This window comes from Bombus vancouverensis, chromosome 9 (genome assembly GCF_051014615.1).
Source record: "Bombus vancouverensis nearcticus chromosome 9, iyBomVanc1_principal, whole genome shotgun sequence".
Taxonomy (NCBI): domain Eukaryota; kingdom Metazoa; phylum Arthropoda; class Insecta; order Hymenoptera; family Apidae; genus Bombus; species Bombus vancouverensis.
In genome coordinates, this window is record NC_134919.1 from 10,834,422 (window position 1) to 10,858,185 (window position 23,764).

Here is a 23,764-nt window from a genome sequence, read left to right on the forward strand (position 1 = left end):
TTATTTATTTATTCATATCTTTTTTAATTTAGTACGCCTACAATGTTTCAGATTTCTTTAAAGATCTTACCAAACAAATACTGCAAAAAGAAAACTGATTTAATCACATTTCTTATCAATGAATTGGAAATGAACATTAAACCTAATATTGAGGCCATTACATCTCAAAATAGAGTAACTACAAATGTTACTACAGATGTTACTTCAGATGTAGTTATAGAAAACCCGAGATCATTTTCTTTAGGCGATGACGTGATAAAAGATCCAGTTATTACTGGAAATTCTGTGTTGCTTCCAGATAATGATACAGATACTGTACATAATATTGACAATGATACTGTAACTGACGTTGAAAATGTATCATGGTTTAAATTAGAGACAACAATTACTTCAACTCCTAATATTGCTTCACAAGAAGATCTTTCAATGCATTATAAACTTATAAATATACCAAACGACATAGACTATATTGAGATAGAAATGTGTTGCTGTATTACTCCTACTATCTTCTATGCTCAATTAAAAGAAAATATTCATTGTACGGTATGTTATGAAACTATCATCTCATGCCTCGTTTTCTCATCTTATTTTAAATATTTACAATGTAAGTAAATATTTCCTCCATTTTAGATTTTAAATGCATATTATACACAGTATGAACTTTTAATGAATGACTTGCAAGAAAATGCGGACAAACAACCATTGATTACAAAGTTTACTGTTAGTAAGTATTACTCAACTAAAAGTAATAATTATTTAGAAGGACTTGCTATGAATTTTAATCAAAGTGATTATGAAAGAATTAAATATAACAAATAATTCTATATACTTTCACCTTTATGTATCTTATGAACTGGAATGAATTTATTATTTGTAGATACTCCATGCTGCGCGAAATTCAATGATAATCTTTGGTATCGATGTCTAATAACGGAATCAGAACCTATTATAAATTCAGATAATATTGAAATTAAACTGCTTTATGTAGATTACGGTAACGACGAATATAGAAAAGTAAATTCACAACAGTAAGTCACATTTATCTGGTTTATATTAATATGTTATTGCAACTTAATATAAAGACCATTCGTTTATTTACATAACAGGTGTGAATTGTACACTTTAAAAAAAGAATGGATGGAGATACCTACTATTGCAATGAAATGTAAATTGTGGAATGTAGAAGTTGTTTCTATATTCGATCATGATAAGCTACTCTCTCAATTAGAAAAAATGTACAATAAACGTGTTATAGCTAAAATTAAAGTAAGTAATTATGTACTGATTAATCATACATTTAATAATAGATGATAAATAATGAAATTAATTGTTTTAGGAAACTGATGAAGAGTTTATGAGCGTTGAACTGTATGAAGACGAAAAATGTGGGAAAGTTATGTACAATACTTTAATTGAAGAAGGTTTATTCGAAGTTAGATCAAAAAAGATCGACGATCTACATTATCCTTAAATAGTAACACATATTTATTTCTATCATTTACAACGATAAGTTGGTATAAAATTATTAAATTCCAGAATGAGATTTTATGTTAAAAACTTATTAACCATACGAACTAAGTTTATATGTTAAACTATTACAGTTTTTAGGCAAATTTAGATGTTTATTGTTATAAAAGGAAAAAGTTACTAGAAGTATATTAACGTTGAGCACTTTTAGCAATCTGTTCTTTAAGTAATAAAATACTTTGCCTTTGTTCAGGTGGTAACATAGCGATTTGTTCATCAGATAATTGTAGTACTTGCATTATTAAAGCCGCCTACAATGAAATTAGTAATTATTTTTACATTTTGTCATCTACTATATAACTGAATAATATAAGATTTTATATATTTTTATATAAAAATAAATGACATCTATATGTAATTTGTTTTTAAATACCTTCTCCTGATCAGACGCACCGCTCGGTATATTTCCCGCTGGAGACATGCCTGCCATAAGCCTCGACGTTGCAGATGTCGTTGACGTGGTCAATGCAGTAACTGGAGTTGCTACACTAGCTGTAGCAACATTCGAAGATGGACCAGTAGGTGCTGCAACAGGTCTTGGCACCACTGGTAGTGCAACTGGCACTGGTGCTAAAGGATAAAATTAACAAAAAATAGATACAATTATAAAGAAGTAATTAAATTTCTTATTTTGAATTTCTCATTATTATAATAAATAAGAAATATTTTGAAAAACTTACGATTAGCTTTTGTAATTCTTGGATCAATAGGCATTCTTGGATCTCTAGGATCCCTTGGATCTCTACCAAATCTATCTGTTCTTGGATCACGACAGAAACTGAAAAAAATCATACGCTTTTAGAATGTTTTAAATACTTTGATTTTAAATTATCTATGATAATTGTAGAACCTCTCAACTCCTTCAACAGGAAGTGTGCTGTAAAAAAGAACACATTCTTAAAATATATTAATTTAAGAGATTTGTTTAACATGAAAGAAATACTAACTTGTCCGAAATATTGAATGTACTAAGTGCTCTAGGATCTGTATTGGCAGGTACAGCTGGAGATGCACTGACAGGTGTTGGTTGTACTTGTTGTGGTCCTCTTAAATCTTGATCCATTCTAGCTAGACGTGGATCCATTTGTCTGTCCAATGTACGTAAATCAACATCTTGACCTGTCATAAAATTTTGTTATCTAAACATTAAAGGATATCTAAATTTAGACAAATAAAATTAAAATTTCACTGTTCTCACCAGCAAAAATTGGTGCTGGAGGATTAGTAACTGCTGCTGGACGCGTAGGAGCCCATGGTTCTTCTATTCGGGGTACAACTGGATGTACAGCTGGCTTATCAGAAGGTGTTAATACACCTGGGATTGGATTTGCTTTATGTAACATATTAACTGCTGTATGAGGGTCCACTATTCTCATTACTACCTGAGCTTGTAGCAAGGCATATGCCAGTTGAGGATTTTGGAGCAACATTTGACGTGCCTCATTTGGATTGTTTTGTACGCAAAGCTTCATTTGTTTCATAAGTTCAAACATTTGCTCAGGTGGTAAGGATGCAACAGCTTTACTTATAGCTTCTGGAGCTTTATCCGATTGTACTGCTTCTCCATATGGATTCTCAGTATTCTGCCCTTGTAAAAGACTTTGCATTTCCATTCGACTCTTTTCTGTACATGCATTATCAACCCGCAATGTTCTTCCACCAATTTCATAACCATTCAAGTTCCTCATAGCACTAAGAGCTGTCTCTTGATCTTTGTACTCACAAAATCCATATCCCTTTGGCTTGCCTGTCTCCCGATCGAACACTAATCTAATTAAATTACAAATTTTTGTAAGTAATATAAAGATCTACAATAACAATTTATTATTAACTAATAATATTTAAATTCAAAATGAACTTACTTAAATGAAAGCACTGGTCCAACTTCGCTAAAAATATCCTTTAAATTCTCCTCTGTGGCTTCGTACGGGATATTCCCGACTATTCAAAAAGATCATACATATTTGAAGGTTATGCGGTATCATTATTAATAAAAAATAATCTAATATCAAACAATGTTTCTTACCGAAAACACTCCGCATAGACTTGTCCATGAGCGATTGATCAGAAATAGTTGAATTACTCATTTTTGCAATTTATTCGCTTTTGTTTATTATTCGAAGTTTGAACACAGCACTAGTTCGCTGTTACTAGAAAAACACAAACGAAAACCAATTCACATTGATACATGGCTAATCGATAATATCACATTATTTTATGTATTTTTATTTTTTTTATTACACCATTTATATTATTCTGCCATAAATCGCATAAATTATATATCTCTCATCTATTAATTGATCTTCTAAATGGATAATTTAAATTCAAAAGTAAACAAAAATAAATTAAGAAATAACATATTTTTTGTCAGTTTATTTTATTTCATATAAAAGTACATTTTCAATATTACAATCAACCATACATTAGCTCTTGATAAATTTATGATGTAAAACTATTTCTTCATTACTATAATAGACTATAGACAATATGATTTTCATAATGTATAATGCTTTGATATAATTAAACAAGAAAGCAATCGTTGAATCATATCTTTTTTACTTAATGGTGGAACAATCTCAAATTAGTATGAATCAATACCATTTTATGTTCATCACAAGCTTGTATTACTGTCTTATCATTTACAGAACCAGAAGGGCTTGCAATATATTTGACGCCGCTCTGTAATTAAATAATTACCTTTTAAAATTTCAAAAAAAGATATGGCAAGATAATACAATAAATAACTAAACTATATACCAATTTAGCTCTATCCACATTATCTCTGAATGGGAAAAAAGCATCGCTACTTAAAACAACATTGTCCGCTTTGTTTATCCATTCTGTTTTATCACTTTCTGAGAGTTTCTGTGGAACTTCCTCGTACATTTCCGCCCAAGTAGCCTCATCCATATCTTTTCCAATAGATCCGTTTACATAATTGTCAATAGCATTCGAAATTTCTGCTCGTTTTACACTTTTCTTAAACTTCATACCAGTAACTTTGGGATGCTGTCGAAGCCACCTGAAAAACGTTCATTATAACGTTGACAATAATAGATCGATTATTACGATATATGCAACAGATACTAGATATTAAGAACACAATATACCAGTTATCAGCTTTATCACCAGCAAGTCTTGTACAATGAATCCTTGATTGTTGTCCTGCACCTATTCCAATTACTTGCCCATCTTTTGCATAACAAACTGAATTACTTTGGGTATACTTTAAAGCAATAGTAGCAACAATTAAATCTCTCATAGCACTATCAGAAATGGTCAAATTTTTAGTTACTACATTGGAAAATGTATTTTTATCAATAACTGCATCATTACGTTTCTGTTCCATAGTTAAACCAAAAAGAACTCTACGCTCCATTTGAGATGGTACATAATTTGGATCAATTTGAAGAATACAATATGCACCATTTTTTTTCTTCCTTAAAATTTTAAGGGCATCCTCTGAATAGCCAGGTGCAATAATACCATCAGAGACCTCTCTAAAATATGAATAATAATAAAAAATAATTAATAGTTTCTTGACTTCAATTTTTAATTTGATTATACCATACATTACCTAGATATGATTTTAGCAGTAACTTCATCACATATGTCAGATAATGCAATAAAATCTCCAAAGCTTGACATTCTATCTGCTCCTCGTGCACGTGCATAAGCAGTTGCTAGTGGTGTAAGTTGGTGTAATAAGTCATCTACTTGACATAACTTTGCTTCTACAGCGTCCAGTGGTACACTAACTGCTGCACCAGCTGGACTAACATGTTTAAAAGATGTTGCAGCTGGCAAATTTAAAGCTGCCTTTAACTCCTTCACCAACTGATATCCATTTAATGCATCACAAAGATTAATAAAACCTGGGGAACCATTTACTACTGTCAGTGGTAATTTATCTAAAGTTGTAAAAATTTGTGCTGGTTTCTGATGTGGATTCATTCCATATCTTAATGTCAATTGAGAAACCCCACTACTATATTGTTTACGGAAATAATCTGAAATAGCATTATCATACTCTGCTGTATGAGTGAATGCTTTAAGTGCTAATACTTGTCTAAAAATTTAAAAAAAAATGCAATATTTTAAAGTATAAAACTATTTTCTCTAATATCTATTTTAATAGAATATATACCTAGTTTCCAACGAAGTATCTTTGTTAATAGATGATTCTAATTCCTTCCCAACTTTTTCATAATCACTAGGATCACAAATAACTGTTACTCTACTATGATTTTTAGCAGCAGCTCGTAACAAAGTTACTCCACCAATATCTACATTTTCTACTGCATCTTCAATTGTCACACCTGGTTTAGCAACTGTGTTCACAAATGGATACAAATTGCATACCACAAGCTGAATGAGCTGATAATTTTGTTTATGAAGATCTTGCTGATCTGAGTCTGTGAGTCTAGCTAGTATACCTACATAAATAAACTTTCTATATAGTATGTATGGCATAAGTAAAATAAAAAATAAATTCAAATATATGAATCTCTTTACCAGCATGAACAGCAGGATGAAGAGTCTTGACTCTTCCATTAAGCATTTCAGGTGCACCAGTGATATTAGATACATCTTTCACTGGAAGACCAGCATCTCTCAAAGATTTTGCTGTTCCACCAGATGCGACTAAAGACAAACCTAGTTCATGTAACTTTTTAGCAAATGGTAAAAGATTTGTTTTATCGGATACACTCAATAATGCTAGAAATAGAATAACAAAATAAAATAAGTTAATTTTATGACATAAATATACTAGTTACTTTATTTGGCAAAGTTTATTGAATAAAAAAAATTTATAAACAATATCTTTATAATATATAACATTACAAAATATTCATAATTGCAATAATACTAGCAATTATAATCGCATAAGCAATAAATTAATAATATATCAATAACTAATATTTAAATCAATTATAGATATTAATAAATTCTAATCATAAGTATTCCAGGTCTGGAAAATTTGATTTTTCACTCATTTATTCTCATTTATGTTTCTTAATTTTTCCTTAATAATTACAAATATACTTACCTAAATTTCCAGCAGACATGGTTTTATTTCTTCTAAAAATATTACTGTGAAAAGAAATCAGTCTGAACGAAATTCAACGCTTACGGGTATTGCAAGCACAATGGGAGAGATTCAACAAGTGTGCAACTCTGAAATTATCTTATCCCCCATTATAATCCGTACTGTGTATACATATATGTATATAAATATGTATAGGTAACTAAATACTACACACGTGTTCACGAATGTGTATACGAAATAGCATCGAATATTATAACTTCAAAATATTTTGCAATTTGCGGGGGTCTTAAAGATCAAATGTTATCACATTAGATAAAATATCTTATAATAAACTGCAAGTATTGACTTAAAAAATTGATACAACTTGCAAAATATATTTTCATCGTTGAAATATTTTGATACACTTTTTATATTATTGTAAGTTATGCTAAGGTCATAATACATTGTACATTATACATAATTGTATATATTATATATAAATACAGAGATCTATTTAAAGAACTACTAATGGCCTTGACATGCTTTAAAAAAGTCTATTTTTGAGATATTTTTTCATACAACAATAAATAAGGCAGATATTTAGGTGATCTTATTTAACTGGGTTACCCTATATATTGACATAAAAATATATTAACTGTATATATGTATGTATACATATATTATTATATACATATTATTATTATTATTATATATATATAATTTATATATTATAGTAATAATATAAAATTAAATAAAATTACTCAAATTTTATACATTAAGGATACTTCAGAATGTTTATAAAATTCATACAATCTACAAAAGTAACTTTTATGACGTAAATAGCTCACTGTTGCCATAAAAGTTTCACCGATATGATAAATCACATGTAACAAAACAAGCAAACATCATTTGAGAGTTTGAACGAAATAGAATAATAATCTTTAAATTATTCTATGATTTATTTGTTATTAATGCAACTTATCAATTATTTATTATTGAATTAATAATATACAGAGGAAGAAGGGCAGGAATATTTTTTGCTGATAATGATATAAAGAAATCGCTTTAATTTATTTCAAGAAATTTATTATGCACATTTTTCAAATGTTTAATGTAATAAATTAATCACTGTTAATAACAATAGTAACAGCCTACTATTTTAGATAAAATAATTCTGTTATTTTTTAGATTTAGGATACATTTTTAGTTAAACGATTTAAATACATTAGTACAAATAAGGCACCTGAATCTAATTTACCGTTAATATCATATTGATCAATGTTATATTCAAGGCAAAAAAGATGTTACATACATCAGTATGTGTGGTAATAAATATAATGTTAACAGGCATATCTCGGTTAAAGAACATACTGTAGAATAAAAATTGATATTATTTAAAATCATTTCATGATAATGTTATAACTTAAAATGTATTGTAATTATAGCCTGTCTTACAAAGTTTATATAGTTTTCTATTCATAAAGAACTAGCTACTCAAAGAAAAAGAATAACGTAAAAGAATTGATAACATTACCATTATCTAAATATTTCAAAAATAACAATTTCAATGTTGCACATTGCATATTTTAAACAAGCATTTTCACAAACAATTTTATATATTTGCAATTTATAAGAATAACAAGATTCTAAATGAATGTCTAAAATCAAAAAATATACCAATATACAGTTAAAAATTAAAAACAAACACTATATTCTTGAAAAGTATTGCATTAAAAGTTGCTGAATCTTAACATTATCACATTTGTATTGTTTTTATGATTATTGCAGTTAATTTTCTTTAAATATAGTTATCCTTAAATTCTTTATTATAAGACTGTTCTTAAATCTCATTCATCATTATCAAAAAAGAAAACATGCAAAGACTTTCATCCTGTTTCATTAATTATAAACAGTATATTAGAACTTAGCACAAATATGACTATTTTACATATTTATATTTATTTTACTAATCAATTTTGTATACTTCCATAAACATTTATTAAAAGTGAATATTATCAAAAATATTTTCCAATAAAACTGAAAATATTTTTATACAAAAATATATAAAAAGCACATTATGTAAGATAGCGATTTTAATGCAGCACTTAACATGGAAAATTATTCTTTTCTACATATAATATAATTCTATACTTCTATAGTAATATAAAAATGAATAAAATTTTGTTTTAAAGTATCATTAAAACATGTATATGTTTATATTTTTTTACAGAGGAACAACATTAATGTTTTAGTCCTGAGGAGCAACGTAAATTATTCTAAAAAATATTTTATCAAATATTCTTGTTAGTAAATACATAATTCGATTATTCCTTCTTGTATCTAGTAAAGAAAGATAATCATCTATGAAAATGAAATATTTCACAATACTGAATTTTTGTCATTAAAAAACAAATTTTTCCTAAATTCTGATTACTACAGCATCAGAGTTGGAAAAAAAATTGTATCGAATATTAATGTGCCTGATTGTTGTAGTTTAAAATTACAATTTTGTCAAACTACATAAAATATATCAATTTTTACCTAGATTGTTTTATTTCTCATCACCTATTCGTCTTTTTCGTAAAAATCTAACAATGGCAACTTCCTTCCTTACCACTTTCACAATAACTATGACATATCTACTTTTTTGGCGAATTCAGTAAATCTATACGTTCCTTTTCTTCTTCCGTGAGAAATATTTTGGTAATTACTATATCACCTGTACTATACGTTTGGCAAGCCACACTAGTTACGGTATTATAATCTGGTCGTGGACTTTTATTTTTATCTTGACACGAGCATACACACTTTGTCGGAGATACATCTGCACTGCTTGAGGAAAACTGATCAGTTGTAGAACCAGTAACAGCTGAAAGAATAGCTTCTAATTTTTCAATCTTTTCAAATCTATCCATTCGTCCATCAGAAAGAATTTCATCTACCATTTGCATTGATTCTGTGAGGCTTAGAGTATCAGAATTCTGTGATGACACTAGACCACCTATAAAAATAAATATATAAATATATGTAACCATATGGATATCACTAAATAATGCAAATTATTAACTGTAAAATGTACCAGAATGTGAATTTTCAGAAGTATAACTTTCTATACTATGATACTGCAAATCTTCAATCTTATCATCCTCATCATCATCACTACTTTCACCTTTATCTTGACCCATGTTTTCAAGTTTTTCTAATTTTCTTGCAACTTTATAACTACCTTTCAGTTTCTCCTTCTCATCTTCAGTAAGATCAAGATAACGCAAAAGGCGTATTTCACGATTGCTTAAAACAATATTTTTGGTAGTTGCTTCTTCCATTCTTTTTTTCAAATCTGCAACTTCTGTTTCCACTTTCCGTTGTTTCTTTCGCGTTTTTACTTCTGCAGGTTTAATATGTAATTGAATTTGCTCCTCACACAGCTCATTAAAAAGACCTTGTACTTCTGGTTTTATAAGTCTAATAATATCATAAGCAAAGAAAACAATTATAATTAACAAAGGGCACCTAAGATGCAATTATCATCTACACAAAATTAAAGAAATACTGTTTTGGTTATTCATTCGTTAAGTCATTTGTAAATAAATTTGTAAATGTAAAATAATGAACTACTACATTAAATATACATAGGACAAATCAATCAATAAACAAAAAATAATTAAATACTACACCTAGACATGGAGACATATATTTGTGGAACCAAACTCAGAACATCACTGCTAGCATAAATGAGCATATCTCGTGTTAATGGACGCCTACACCAGTATCTTTGATTATTACGATAGATATTTTTCAATTGTTCTTTTAATGGATTACTTGGAGCACCATAATGATCACATAGTGTATTCAAATTAACATTCTTAACTTTATATACAGGTTTACCAGTTTCTTGAAATTGCAATACAGCATGAGCTGCCTAGAAATATAAACACAATTTATTCTTTAAGCATCATATACTTTTAGTATTTTATATTCTAAAAAATATTTAAAAAAACTTTAATAATTGTGAATCTTAAATACCTGTGTATCAAAAACATTATTCAACATAATTTTAAATTGTCTGTACAAATTGACACTGTCATTTCTACAATCATGAATCACCTAAAACAATACATACAATTAATAATCAAAATAAAACCATGAAAGCATAAATAAATCTACAAAGTGTAATAAAATTTCAAGTTTTAATTCTACTTTAATATCAAGTTTTAAATATTGTTCCTTACTTTAATAACATCTTTATGTTCTAGAAGTTTTTGAAGGCCTCCAGCTTGTACAAGATTAGGACAAGCAAATAAATCGAACACATATGCTTGTCCAGACATAGTTCCAATTTGTACAAGTGTCAGTTGTCCTTTAACTCCTAAATTTATTCCTTCGCAGTCAAACGAAACAACTATTTTACCATTTGGAGGAGGCTTACGAGGATTTATTATATCTTCTATAATTTGAAGACTCTCCCTGGGATTTACTATTATTTTAGTTTGTTGCAATATCTTTAATTTCCAAGCATCTCCCATTTGCATGGTTTGTAAACTTCTATCCTTTTCTGTATTATCTGCTAAAGTCTTCATTACAAGCATATTTATTCTTTGTTTCAAAGTTTGTTGTTGCAAGCTTACTGGAGGAGAGCTATTATTACTTTCAATAGATGGAGAATGAGAGTTTTGTACAGAATTAATCTGACTTGTAACATTGGTACTAATAGATTCTGAATTAACTGTTTGCACGGATGCTTGAGTATTGTTTGGTTGAATAACTTGATTTATATTTGCTTTGTCTGAAGTATTATTTTGATTTCTTGTAGAATTTGGAAATCTCGTTTTTGCTTTTCCTTCTATAGGGGAAGATTTTGGTCTTCCAATTAATGTTACTAAATTACTTTGAACGTGAAATGCATCTGGGAACATTTTAACAAATGTACACAAATCCTGCGGTGTCTTAAATATTGAGGTCCAATTTTCATAAGAAAATTTATCATTAACTATGTTGAACATTTGATCTACAAGGATTGGACCCTTTTGTTCAATACACTCACACAGAAAATCTAATAACTTTGCAGTAATCTCTGGGTCTATAGGTATATCAGGTTCTAACTCCACGAAAGGTTCTGCCTTCATGCCTTCATATTGCTTTAACATTACATTATCTTCCGTAACTACAAAAGCATCAGGATATTTTATAAGAAAGTCTCTAAACTCCTTATAATGTTGACCAGAAATATGTCTAACTTCTGGAGAAGCCTGAGACCGATGTCCCAAAAGACTTTTTATTGGTACTTCTGTACCAACGCCATATTGCATTAATTTATTTGTAAAATATTCTACAGCCTCTCGAGCATAATCGCGTTTCCCTCCTAATTTACACCCATTTTCTTCTTCTACAACTTGTTGAAATGTATTCACTGATACGTAATCACCATTAATAAGAAAAAGCATTGGGTATTGAGCTAAAAACTTTTTAAGACCACTCTGTGATCCACCAGCTATTTGGCGCATTTCTTTTGTAAATCCCTTAGCTCCAAACTGACAGCTTAAATCATGTAATGTTCGTGGACCACCTTTATCCACAAGAAGCTCCAAAAAAAATAAAAGTGTCATATTTCGTACAGTCTCATACTCTGAGCTATCCATCTTTTTATTTTATTTATTGCTTCCAGAAAATATACCTCTTATTGATTATAATATCCACAGAATCATGTCATGATATATCTAAATACAATAATTTAAGTAATTAAATTTAATCAGTTTTAACAAATAACCACAATATAAGTATTATTTTTTATTTAAAATATTAACAACGTTTATTTTATATTAAGTAATTGTAATGTAATTTCTTAATAAATTAAGCATATATATAAAACTAAACTATTATATCTATCTTATTAATATAAAAATATAAATGAAAGCAATATGTATGTATTTACCATTATAACTATCAAATACTAAGGATATGAGCACAAAAATAAATTATTGCCATTTTTTAATATGTACTCTTACAAGTAACTCATTGGCAAGACTTTTATATAAAAAGATGCACTTGTTTTAAGATTAATTAAATGCCAATGACTAAATAATTGCACAGTCACCATCACAGGGAGAGAAAGCTAGATCTAAAAACCCATTAATATACATAGCTAAATATGAAATATTTTATCAGACTAATTTGTATCTTCGGTAATTATCAACACTTATATTATACTTTTTTATACAAACCTTGTATTATGAATAACTAGGCTTCCTATAGGTATAATTTCTTCTTTGCTAATGCAGTGTGTGTTGTATAAAATATGAACATTATAAAATTTTCGTTTCTCTCCATAAATTACTTCAGACTATTAATAATAATTTACTTGGAAAAAATATGGATTATAATATGATACTTATGTTAACCTGTTAAATATAAACATTGATTATACTACATATATATGTTTATTCAATCACTAAGGATCAGTGGCAGAAATTTAATATTGAATAATAAAATATCTCTATATACCAATGAATCTTTAATAGACTAAAAAGAAAAAATTATGCAAAATGTCTATAGAACATAAGTAGAAAAAAGCTGCCCACCTATAACACACATAAATATTTATGAATTCCTACATTTTTTTGCATTGCAAATCGAAGCATTAAAGGTGTATTTCACAATTTGTTAATGTATCACAGTCCATATCACGTACAAGACATATGTCCGTATATTAATTCACTATATTACTATATAGTATTGTATAATTTGACATTGAAGAATATGATAATTACCTATAACAAATAAAACTTCGCTGAACTTCGAAACACATCAGATCAGAGATTTTAGAATCGACGATATCTAAATTCTAAGATATCACAGGTCAAACAACTCTGACATAGATTTAAAATACCACGCCACACTAATGTTCTCGATATGTGTTTCTATATTATTTGTCAAACATTTTCGAACTTGTTCTTCTCTCAAGTAACAATGATAGTTATAGTTTATCAGAAACTTGTTTTTTTTTATCTTGCCTAATATTATATGGTAAAATTTCAGTCATTTGCCAATGTGGTGCACTGTGCAATATATCATCCTATACATACTGATATACACATATCCAATTAATCCTCACCTGGTAAAACAGGCACAAGAGGGAGTATCAAAAGAAGAAAATAATTTCTATAATATCCGAAAATATTCATTTAATACTCATCTAGATTTCAAATAATAAAATTATTTTAAAATAGATTTGCATTTAATTTTATTTGTAATATATACACATCAATTGAAATTATACACACTATACAGAATAAGTCATTCGTTTATCTACTAATTCTTTGTAGAAAAGAACATACTTCAAAGATATGTATATATCAAATACATAAGTGATACAACAAAAATTTATAATAAGCAAATTTTTAAGAAAGATATACGTATAGTAAATATATATGTATAATTATATAATATAACTATATACCAACATGTATATATGTATATTACGAGTAGTAAAATATATGTAACATAATATCAGAATTGTTGATTTGGAAAGAAATTCGAAAAGTAGTAAATCTAGTAAAATTACATCTAATTAAAGCATTAAAAAGATATTCTTTTTGGTTATGAAGAACAGTGAAAAATTCGAAATGAATCAAAGTTTAGAATATTTTCTTGGTTTAAAAAGATACTAAAACGATATACATATGTATAGTTTATTCACCAGACTTTGCTATTTATGTTGGCTGCATTTTTATTTCGAATCATTTGTCACACAATTTGTTTGAAATAAGTTTCCAGTGAAGTAAAAGTATTTCAAGCAAAACCTGTTGCAAGAAATAGTATAAATTAAAAAATAAATAAAACAGGGGTTTTATAAAACATTTTTGAAAGTTTTAAATTAATTGCAAGATAATATTGATAATTTACTAATTATAACATATATGTGTGAAAATTAATGAATATAACGAATGTGTATAAATTACAATTATTAATTTAAACTGAAATATGTTTTGCGGTAATGAAGATGAATTTGAACCGAGAATAACACCAAGACCTGCATCTAAACTTGATGTAAGTTTTTCTTCAAGATGTAAATTAATATATATATATAATAAAAAAAAATAAAATATATTAATCTTGAGATTTCTCATAATATTAGTAAGCTTAAAATAATAGCGAAATATTAATTTTTTTTCCATCTTTGTAAAGATTTTATTAGAAGCAATAAAAATTTAATATTGATTTACATGCAGTAAGAAATACAAGCCAATAAATAAATTGAAGATTTAGTGATTACTGACTATTGGTAGTTAATTTAAATTTAAAAATTAGTAAGAATAATATATTTTAATCAAAAAATTATTTTTTAATTATTCTAATTTCAGTGTTTTGCAGTACCATGTGTGCCTGAAGTTTCTTTAATATTTGACAAACCTGTAAGTTGTAAGAGTACAGAACATGCACATTTTTGTTCACCATCTGAGGAATCTAAAGGTTTAAGAAGTAAAAGTAGTCATTCTTCTCCATTAAATGTTAATGGATCATATGCAGCCTGGAAAGAACAGAACTATTTAGGGAAACCCCTATCTTCTAAAGTTAATGATTGTATAGCTCCTTTAAAAGAACAGTCTAATCAAAATTATATTTTACACTCGTATTTAACAGAAGGTAATATTACAAATACTTTAAATGAATCCAAACGAAAGAACTATGCTTTAAGGGATGATATTTATAATTCTTCACACTGCAAGCAAAAATCAAGTAGAGAAAACAATGATTCTCCTCGTAAATATAATTATGAAGGGTCTGAAAGTAATACATTGCATACTGATAAAGAACAAAATACAAAGATACAATGTAACAATAAAATAAGACATATAGATTCGTTGTCTGCTATATCACAAGTCATTAAGCCTTGTATAAATGCTGATAATTACAAAGTTAAAGAAGATGAATATTCTTCACTATTATATGAAAGACAATTAGCAGCTCATAATTCTAACCAACAGAAAGTATATAATGATTCAGTTCCTGAATCAAATGTACAAAATGTACCTACTAATCCAGGTACATTGCAACGAAATGAACTCCAATTACCACATTATTTAGGACAACAATATCCTTATTTTAACATGAATGCATATCCATTTCCTCAACTCCATCCTTATCCTACTAACAATACAGATAATCAAGAAACAGTAAAGAATTTATTACAAATTATAAATAGTCAAAATGAGCAAATTAAATCTTTACAGATACAAGTGGATAGATTGTTGAAAATACAAGAAGAAAATTTAAAAGAAAGAAAAAAATGCTCTTGTTCCTTTCAATTACAAACACAAAGTGATCAATTCCATACAAACTCTAATAATGTTTTAGGTACTTCTAATTATGTTACTGTGCCTGAAAACACAAAAAGAAGTGTCTATCGGAGAGATTCTTCTCAAGTTAGAAAAAAAGAGAATTGTAACAAAAATGAAAATATAAATCAAAATGAATTGATATTAACAGATGCACAATCAAAAAAAGCATTTATGCAACAGAAAGTTTCAATTGGTGTAATGACAAGTTTTGAATTCACTGTACAAAATAATCCTTTTACAATGGATATTGAAAATTATGAAAAAAAAGATGGTCAACAAAAGCAAGAAAATTTAAAGATGTGTAACAGTGTTGGTTCTCATGATACTAATGAATCATTAAGAAGATATAAAAACTCCTTTACTCGAATGCCTGGTGCACAATTAGAAAACATAGTTGAAGACTCAGAGAGTTACATGTCATCTAGTCAACAACAAAGTAGTAACTTAAATGCAACTACTTCTACAAAGGATTTAGAGAAACAAGCTTATGTAGATATTCGAAGAGAAACAGATACTCATAGATCTGAATCTCCAAAATTATGTAAAGATGAAACAACAAAATCAAATGAAACTGAAAATAGAATAAAAAAACATTTAGAAAACTGTACAGTGAAAACAAGAAATTACGAAAATATAAAAACACCAATGATTCAAAGAAATCATGTATGTGTGGGTACTGTAGGTACTGAATGTACTGCCCAAAAAAATACAAAATTTATAGCAAATACCTTTACTAATGTAGATCAAGATAAAGAAGCAAATATACAACGAGATAATAGTTCTTTAAAAACAAATAATTTTGTAAATAATTCTCGTTATCACAATGATTATCAACAAGAAGGGCAGCCTTTTGGATTGAAGCAAAATTCAAATTGCATTGAAGACAGTCTAATTTTAAACAGTGATGATTTGAAAATAAATGAAAGGCCACTTAGTCCAGAACCTAGTATCCATATTGAAATGCAGGAGTATTCTAGTGATGATGATAGTGAAAATGTTAAACGAAGTTCAAAAGTGGGCTGGACATTTTACAATGATGTTCTTGGACAAGTAAATCAATTATTACAGAACTCTTGTATTATAGATGATCAACAACAAAAACAAACAAAAGTAAATCAAAATGAACGAGATGAAACTGATAATAGAGCAGTATTAGATACTGTAAAAGTAGCTACATTACAGCAGCTTAAAAAATTCGGAATTAGTTTAAGTGAAAATTCCGAAGCTAAAGAATTGAACAACAGCAACAAGTATGTTTTGCATCTATTAAAAGTTTGTACATAATGAAAATCTTGATTATCTATATTTTGTTAATCTAATTACGTAATTTAATCAAGGTAACTTTTATTACAATCTATTTATTATAGTTCTTACTATATAAAATACATTATTCAAATTTTATATTGCAAAACAAATGATTAACATTACTCTAGATAATTAAGTATTATATAATTGAGTTAAATCATATCTGTATTATATATAATGAATAATTCTAATAATTTATTTAAAAGAATGGCATTTGACTTACCATTTTATCCACGTTTGGATTATCAAACAAACATGACACAAGCTACAAGTGCTGTAAATGAAACAAATACAAGTATGCATATGAAGGCATTAGCTTTAAAGTATCTAACTGACGAACAACTTGCTGAATTAGCAGTACAAAGGCAAGGTGCTTCAGTTAATCATCTCATGGTTAGCAATTTACAAGGAACAAATATGTCTTTTGCCACAATGCGTTATTTACAAAGATATCAATTAGTTCCAGGAAAAAATAATATTCAAACAGAAGGTAAAAATATAAATTAAAACAACTTTTAATCAGTGTGTACACAACATACTTTTAATTAAATTAGGTTATTTATTCTACAGATATTAATTCACTACAAAATGAAATGTCTCCAAAGGCAGACTTAAAGGTTACAAATCCAAGAAATAGTCCAAAACAACGTCTTCCATTTAGTCAAACACCGCGAACAACCTGTCCCAGTAAGATTTTAGACATTTCAGCTTTAAAACAGCAACCTAAACTCTTATAAACAATTAACAAATTAAAATTATAATTTTAGTAGTCCTTAAAATTTTTAACTTTTTGATTGTTAATCCCTATGCTTTAATCACTACTATTAAAAGTTTATAATTATATCTGTTAATTATATTTCTTGATCAACTAAAAATATGTTTGTGAATACAACTAAACACTTTACTATTTGTAAGCAATCAAAGGGTTAAAAATATTCGTATTCAAGAGAGGATATCTTTACAGTATACTTTACATTATTTATTTCTTATTTTTATAATAAATATAAGACAATTTTTTAAAATGAAATATTTTAAGAACTATTTGACAATATAAAAGTGTTATATACAATATTTATACAAATAATTCGTACGATATAACAATTTGTCGTAAGACACATGTCTCTCACATGAACAATATAAATAAAAAAAGTAACATTTCTAACTAATAATGTACACAAATTTTTTGCATCTTTAGAAAATTAAATACAAATAGTTTTGTCATTTAAAAATATGACCTTTACGAATGATATTTTATATTAGAAATGTATAATTATTAAAAAAAAATTTGTTAATATCTTTTTTATATATTTTGTTTTAAAAAGAAATAAATACCTAGAACTTTCTATTAAACATGTTGATCATTTTTCCAGACTATATATAAATATTTTCCATTGGTACACACACAGCAATTATAATTCATTCAGTTTTAATGCATAAACACTTGTATCAAAAATTAATTTGAAATGAACTTTTGTAATAAAATAAGCTTTATTCAAACAACTCGATAATGATAAAATTCCATAACTAAATGACTAATATTGATGCCTGCACATAATGTCATAATATACATTAGTAATATTATTGGTAACGTTGATAATATTATATGTGTTTTGTGAAGTATTTCCATACCTGAAATAAATGCAAAGAATTTATTAACTTTTATTTTCCAAATTATAATAGCCAGGCTTTTTTTAATTTTTTAGTTTTACGAAACGTAATTATTTAATTGATGTTCAAATGATATAATACTAAATTTGTGTACTTACTTGTGTAACCCAAGAATGTTATGTAAATATAGTAACTAATAGCTATTAACCAGATTGTGTTTCCAACAAATCGTGATGAAAATGTATCATAGTTTATAAGACCTATAATAATAAATACAAGAAGAAAGATATTAATAAAAGAACAAATTGCAAAATATTAATAGGAGACAAGTAAATTTACCATTGTACAAAAACAACTGTACGATATGGAGTATGATTAAAGGTGGAAAAAATGCATTTAAGTGTATGTCAAATGCATAACCCCATTCTACATCCTGGGTTTTGTCAATTCTTAGATAACGATTTGTTATAATCCTGCAATTAGTAGAAATTATTTGCTTTATAATATTTTATTCATCATACATACACACACACACACATGTGTATATATATATATATAAAATGTATACCATATAGTGCAATTTTAATAGCGTTAACATATAATTTACCAAAATACTGTTGCTACTATTAAGCCAGCTGCAAGGTAATCAATAAATATCATATAAAATAGTAGCTTTATAAATTGAAGAAATCCTAATCCCAAAACAATGGTAAAACCAATGGAAGATATACATAGACAACACATTAATAGTACCAAAAATGCAGGATCATCCCTTGCAAATTGTGACTTTGTCTCTAGAAAAGATTTAATTTTTCATAGTGATAATACATTGTGATATCATTTTATATATAAAATAACTTACGTTTTCTACTTTGAAAATTTCTATATACTTTTTGTGGCGATATAAATAAAAAGATCATTTGCCATAATGCAAATTCAAAGTCCATTTGTTCAAATTTTAATAATTTCCTCAGATACTTGTAACATTTTGTTGCAGCACCCATACAATCTTGCCTAAAATACATTTGTAAAAATATTCAAGTTTATTAAACTAATAATAAATTTAAATATTTTGATTGATCTTATACCTGTAAGTTACTGGCATAGGTAAATTTGAACCTGTTTCAACTGGACCTGGTGAATTACATCTGCTTACTGGTGGTGATGTGGAATATTTCATTTTAGAATCTATTCAACACAAACCGTTCATTCTGTAAATCTTAAATAAATCATTAGAAATATATTATAATATATAGTATATATAAACATTATAATTTCTTTTGGATATTTTATTACACAACTATCATTGTACTTAAAGTATAACAATAATAGTATAGTCTTTTAGCAGGACCATCACTAACATTTATTTACTATTTTTTTATTATAAAAAATATCTAATATTGTCAGTTATATAGATATATCCTTATTATTATTATAGGTTATGTTTATGTGTTATAAATGACAAAAAATACAGTATATAATAGTCTTTTTCGACTATTCAATAATTACACAATGCTACGTAATTATTTACATTAATAATATTCAGGTAAATATATATGTAAAATATAACTTTATATTTTCAAAGTCAAGATTACTTGAAACACGACAGTTATTGGTCAGATTCCATTCAATCTGATTCAATTTTACATTCATTTTATTCCATCACCGTTAAATATCTACAAATATTTCAATATCAATTATGATACATGAAATAGCTTAAAATTTCTATTAAAAATTAAGTTTTTAGAAATAACAAATATAAGTAAATGACAAAATTATTGGTATTTATTAAAATATATTTATTATTTTTACAATTCAATTTCAAGATAAGGAGCAACTTCTATTTAATTTGGAAATGTTAACACTTTTTAAATATTTGCATTATCCAAGACTTTACTCATTTGATTCATAAAAGTTTTAAAAGCTACCATAATATTAAAATCGAATTATTGCTTTACTTAAAATTGTTAATTATTTTATTCTTTATCGCTTATATGAAGTGCACATAAATTCAAATGATAAATACGTAAAATATAAAAATTGTTGAAAAATAGTAGAAGCATTAAAAGGTAATATCAAATTTTAGTTGTTAGAAAATAAATATGATTTACATACGTTGGGATTAGTAAATCCTAATATATTATATATATATATATATAAATGCTTACTTTCCAAAGTTTTTTATATGTCTTTATTTATTCATTTATTGTTTATTTATATTATGTACAAAGTAATTTCTAAACATATAATGGACGCAACAAAGAAACCTATTATATACAAATATATATGCGGTTACAGATATAGTGAAAACTTCACACGTCAAACATAAAATTATATATGTATGTAATTGAATTTTGTTTTATACATTGCGCCACGAGATAATATTTAAAGCTAATATAGGTTGTATCCTAACTTCCTGTCTTCTTTTCCATATTTTTCTTTATAAGATACAATTATATGCGCGTATGGATACCATTTTTGTCGTATATTCTTACATATCTTCTATACATTTTTGTATGTATATATTTATATTATATATATATTTATATATTTATTTACTTATTTATATTGCAAACCATCGCATCAATACCGAAATTTATAAAAATATACATGTACTTTTAAAAATTATGCACTTTAAATTAAGCACACTAATGCTAAATTATATATGTTTGTAGGTATGTATGTATACGTAAATACTCGATTTAAATTTGGCTTATTTTATATTTACGTATAATAAGCCAACATTCAATTAAGTTTCACACTTCTTTTATATCATCCTCTGTTTCGATATAATAGGCAGGGAATATAAGAGCTGTTTCGACAGATTATTTTGTATAGTGCGAACTCCTTTCACGTGGAAATTGGAAGATATTGATAAATATAAAAGGATCAATTGGGACTTTTACATACATATGAATATATGTAAAAAGGCACTGAACGTACAACGAGTTCGTCCGCAATATAACTGATGATATTAGGACGTATTATAGGTATTACAGGAGCAACGGTGTAATTAACAAGAACATTTTCATTATTTTGCGATTTGACAATGACAAGAAAATATCGATATTTTAATTATAACTTAATAACTTTATAATTGGCCGATACAAATCAACGAGCCACATGAAAGTATCATCGCATTATTTTTTAATGTTGTTCCTAAATAATTGAAAAATAATTATTAAATTAACTCTTAAATTTTTCAATTAAAGTTTATTTATCTAATCAAACGGTTAGCTACTAAAAAAAATGTTTAGATTGTATCACTCATATCTTTATAAGAAATGTTATAAACAATTTGGACCCAAATGTACAAATTAATTCTGTTACTATAAAATATATCGCAAATATATAAAATTTTTGCGTATAATTCGAGTAATACTTAACACGATCTTTGTTGCAATGTAAATTTTCCACTTGAAAGATAAGTTTTGTTGTATGCATAGAATATGTAAATCCCAACGCTTTATTAAAAGTATTGCATGTGTAATTGTGTATATTTGTTATCTGAAATTGCACGAAGCACATCAGAAAATCCTGACCAACAATCAATAAGTATTAAGGTGTATAAGAAACGATTTCTCTTTCGATTTCATATTACCATATTCTAACGTTTGCTCAAATTTTATTTAATGTCACTTGTAATATGATATATTGTAATTAATTAATCTTTCTCATTTGAGCACGACAAATTACATTTATTGCAATATTTTCTGTTTAAATTTAAACAAATTTGATTTCTTATTGTAGAATGGCTCTGTATACGAGTTTACATATAAAGGCACATATAATGTGCGATATTAATTATAAAAATTTCGCATGTAGACTTCCTCGTTATACAAGTCGTGCCACATATGCAAGAAAATTAAATATTTATAATATACCAATAAAAATACATTAGCACAAAATATTTGCATATACTTTCTAAGAAATTTGTTAATTTAATTACTTTAGATATTGTAGTCCAGTGCCTAGTATGATAAATAAATCTTATTTACAAATTGTAATTTTCTCATCATACATAATATGTTATCTGTGAAGTACTGACAAACGTAGATCTTGTTCAGGAATGTTTACCAAATTAATTTATAAGTAGTATGTAACAAAGTATTTGTTCGTATTTTAATATGGTTTTAATATGTATATTATGATGTATTCTTACGCATCGCTAATATTCCAAACACTAAATGTTTAATTCATTATGTTATTTCACTTGTATTTAATCGTAACATCCTTTAGTCATTTGTAAAAATGGTCATTATAGTAGTTACAAATATTTTAAGAAAATTTTCGTATTATCGTATTATTGTTCTTCTATACTTTCTTCGAAATCATTAAGAAAGTCATTGAAGTCGCAAATGTACGATAAAAAATGCAGCATTATTTAAAAGCTTCAACTTGAAACGTTTTAATGTAACATATTCAGCACAATGTATATGATGTAAATTACTTTCTGTTTCTTAGATCATTGTTTCAAGAACAAAATAATTGTATCTTCCTTCAAGAACGTGTCTGAGTTTAATATCTGTAAATAATTATTTTTAATATACACAGTGATTAATAACTTTGGTTATTTAACGTTATCTCTATTTTGAGAAGTATGAGGAAACTTTATTTATAAAAATTATATGATATTAAGAGAGTCATAACATACCAATATTAATTTTTTTTGAAGTAGAAGACTTTTAGAGATTTCGAAGTTACTTCTATCTTTTTTCAACAGTATACACTATACTTTTTTATACTTAGAAAAATAGCGAATTAAGCGACTTTAAGGATCTTTAATACAAGTTCATTCGAGAATAAATAAAGAGATAAAAGGAATTTTATATCACGTTTATATTGGAAATGATGTTCCTTTGCATCGACGTAATATTAAAGTAGCCGAATTATTGAAGCCCTTATACTTGTTGAAATTTTTAAATTAATTATAACACATATAACAGTGATTAATATT

The 23,764-nt window shown here is 26.9% G+C and overlaps 6 protein-coding genes across 14 annotated transcripts in view; 2 read left to right on the top strand and 4 right to left on the bottom strand.

Annotated features, from left to right (window-relative positions):
* qin (tudor domain-containing protein qin) overlaps window positions 1-1,471 on the top strand; it is a 316,412-nt gene extending 314,941 nt beyond the window's left edge. For all 3 annotated transcript variants that reach the window (XM_076621692.1, XM_033345600.2, XM_076621694.1), the window contains 5 exons: window positions 52-543; window positions 631-724; window positions 878-1,028; window positions 1,107-1,266; window positions 1,337-1,471. In XM_076621692.1, the coding sequence (XP_076477807.1) occupies window positions 52-543; window positions 631-724; window positions 878-1,028; window positions 1,107-1,266; window positions 1,337-1,471 (1,032 nt within the window). The remainder of the gene's footprint in view (window positions 1-51; window positions 544-630; window positions 725-877; window positions 1,029-1,106; window positions 1,267-1,336) is intronic.
* CstF64 (cleavage stimulation factor subunit 2 CstF64) lies at window positions 1,462-3,708 on the bottom strand. Of its 2 annotated transcripts, XM_033345604.2 has the most exons (8): window positions 3,554-3,708; window positions 3,390-3,468; window positions 2,726-3,297; window positions 2,475-2,646; window positions 2,378-2,404; window positions 2,208-2,305; window positions 1,901-2,097; window positions 1,462-1,778 (listed from the first exon to the last, which is right to left on the bottom strand). In XM_033345604.2, exons 1-8 carry the CDS (start codon window positions 3,612-3,614, stop codon window positions 1,659-1,661), a joined length of 1,326 nt encoding a protein of 441 aa, XP_033201495.1. In that variant the 5' UTR covers window positions 3,615-3,708; the 3' UTR covers window positions 1,462-1,658. The 2 variants fall into 2 exon arrangements, with proteins under 2 accessions (XP_033201495.1, XP_033201496.1); XM_033345605.2 differs by lacking the exon at window positions 2,378-2,404.
* Window positions 3,709-3,885: 177 nt separating this feature from the next.
* Window positions 3,886-6,735, bottom strand: LOC117163647 (bifunctional purine biosynthesis protein ATIC). Its single transcript, XM_033346142.2, has 7 exons — window positions 6,578-6,735; window positions 6,043-6,246; window positions 5,675-5,963; window positions 5,105-5,596; window positions 4,638-5,027; window positions 4,285-4,549; window positions 3,886-4,206 (listed from the first exon to the last, which is right to left on the bottom strand). The coding sequence occupies exons 1-7, from the start codon at window positions 6,594-6,596 to the stop codon at window positions 4,087-4,089; spliced, it is 1,779 nt and encodes a 592-aa protein (XP_033202033.1). The 5' UTR covers window positions 6,597-6,735; the 3' UTR covers window positions 3,886-4,086.
* An 885-nt stretch (window positions 6,736-7,620) lies between these two features.
* On the bottom strand, window positions 7,621-13,652 carry egl (Egl_like_exo domain-containing protein). 3 transcript variants are annotated; one of them, XM_076621314.1, is made up of 9 exons: window positions 13,567-13,652; window positions 13,135-13,323; window positions 12,778-12,954; window positions 12,489-12,674; window positions 10,789-12,273; window positions 10,583-10,663; window positions 10,234-10,478; window positions 9,636-10,021; window positions 7,621-9,557 (listed from the first exon to the last, which is right to left on the bottom strand). In XM_076621314.1, exons 5-9 carry the CDS (start codon window positions 12,193-12,195, stop codon window positions 9,196-9,198), a joined length of 2,481 nt encoding a protein of 826 aa, XP_076477429.1. In that variant the 5' UTR covers window positions 12,196-12,273; window positions 12,489-12,674; window positions 12,778-12,954; window positions 13,135-13,323; window positions 13,567-13,652; the 3' UTR covers window positions 7,621-9,195. The 3 variants fall into 3 exon arrangements, with proteins under 3 accessions (XP_076477429.1, XP_033202024.1, XP_076477430.1); XM_033346133.2 differs by lacking the exon at window positions 13,135-13,323 and having other exon boundaries at window positions 13,324-13,650; XM_076621315.1 differs by having other exon boundaries at window positions 12,489-12,698; window positions 13,135-13,650.
* Window positions 13,653-14,246: 594 nt separating this feature from the next.
* Window positions 14,247-18,542, top strand: LOC117163643 (uncharacterized). Its single transcript, XM_033346131.2, has 4 exons — window positions 14,247-14,602; window positions 14,917-17,144; window positions 17,406-17,689; window positions 17,770-18,542. The coding sequence occupies exons 1-4, from the start codon at window positions 14,537-14,539 to the stop codon at window positions 17,934-17,936; spliced, it is 2,745 nt and encodes a 914-aa protein (XP_033202022.1). The 5' UTR covers window positions 14,247-14,536; the 3' UTR covers window positions 17,937-18,542.
* Window positions 18,543-18,668: 126 nt separating this feature from the next.
* Unc50 (Unc50 RNA binding protein) lies at window positions 18,669-20,469 on the bottom strand. Of its 4 annotated transcripts, none has more exons than XM_076621316.1 (7): window positions 20,403-20,469; window positions 19,896-19,995; window positions 19,670-19,821; window positions 19,415-19,601; window positions 19,147-19,280; window positions 18,966-19,067; window positions 18,669-18,828 (listed from the first exon to the last, which is right to left on the bottom strand). In XM_076621316.1, the coding sequence occupies exons 1-7, from the start codon at window positions 20,458-20,460 to the stop codon at window positions 18,692-18,694; spliced, it is 870 nt and encodes a 289-aa protein (XP_076477431.1). In that variant the 5' UTR covers window positions 20,461-20,469; the 3' UTR covers window positions 18,669-18,691. The 4 variants fall into 4 exon arrangements, with proteins under 4 accessions (XP_076477431.1, XP_033202037.1, XP_076477432.1 ...); XM_033346146.2 differs by having other exon boundaries at window positions 20,339-20,464; XM_076621317.1 differs by having other exon boundaries at window positions 20,317-20,458.
* Window positions 20,470-23,764: the final 3,295 nt, after the last annotated feature.

What these genes read in the sequence shown, in the direction of transcription:
- CstF64 (XM_033345604.2), bottom strand. Translation starts at nt 3,614, where the DNA reads ATGAGTAATTCAACTATTTCTGATCAATCGCTCATGGACAAGTCTATG. An exon ending in GGACCAGTGCTTTCATTTAA is followed by an intron (nt 3,298 to 3,389) that starts GTAAGTTCATTT and finishes TAATTTAATTAG; the next exon opens with ATTAGTGTTCGATCGGGAGA. An exon ending in GTGCGTCTGATCAGGAGAAG is followed by an intron (nt 1,779 to 1,900) that starts GTATTTAAAAAC and finishes ATTTCATTGTAG; the next exon opens with GCGGCTTTAATAATGCAAGT.
- LOC117163647 (XM_033346142.2), bottom strand. An exon ending in GATACTTCGTTGGAAACTAG is followed by an intron (nt 5,597 to 5,674) that starts GTATATATTCTA and finishes TTAAATTTTTAG; the next exon opens with ACAAGTATTAGCACTTAAAG. An exon ending in GGTGATAAAGCTGATAACTG is followed by an intron (nt 4,550 to 4,637) that starts GTATATTGTGTT and finishes AACGTTTTTCAG; the next exon opens with GTGGCTTCGACAGCATCCCA.
- egl (XM_076621314.1), bottom strand. Translation starts at nt 12,195, where the DNA reads ATGGATAGCTCAGAGTATGAGACTGTACGAAATATGACACTTTTATTT. An exon ending in ATATATGTCTCCATGTCTAG is followed by an intron (nt 10,022 to 10,233) that starts GTGTAGTATTTA and finishes TGATATTATTAG; the next exon opens with ACTTATAAAACCAGAAGTAC. An exon ending in TTCTGAAAATTCACATTCTG is followed by an intron (nt 9,558 to 9,635) that starts GTACATTTTACA and finishes TTATTTTTATAG; the next exon opens with GTGGTCTAGTGTCATCACAG.
- Unc50 (XM_076621316.1), bottom strand. Translation starts at nt 20,460, where the DNA reads ATGAATGTAAAATTGAATCAGATTGAATGGAATCTGACCAATAACTGT. An exon ending in CAATAACTGTCGTGTTTCAA is followed by an intron (nt 19,996 to 20,402) that starts GTAATCTTGACT and finishes TGTGTTGAATAG; the next exon opens with ATTCTAAAATGAAATATTCC. An exon ending in ATAGTAGCAACAGTATTTTG is followed by an intron (nt 19,281 to 19,414) that starts GTAAATTATATG and finishes TACTAATTGCAG; the next exon opens with GATTATAACAAATCGTTATC.
- LOC117163643 (XM_033346131.2), top strand. Translation starts at nt 14,537, where the DNA reads ATGTTTTGCGGTAATGAAGATGAATTTGAACCGAGAATAACACCAAGA. An exon ending in GACCTGCATCTAAACTTGAT is followed by an intron (nt 14,603 to 14,916) that starts GTAAGTTTTTCT and finishes TTCTAATTTCAG; the next exon opens with TGTTTTGCAGTACCATGTGT. An exon ending in AAATAATATTCAAACAGAAG is followed by an intron (nt 17,690 to 17,769) that starts GTAAAAATATAA and finishes TTTATTCTACAG; the next exon opens with ATATTAATTCACTACAAAAT.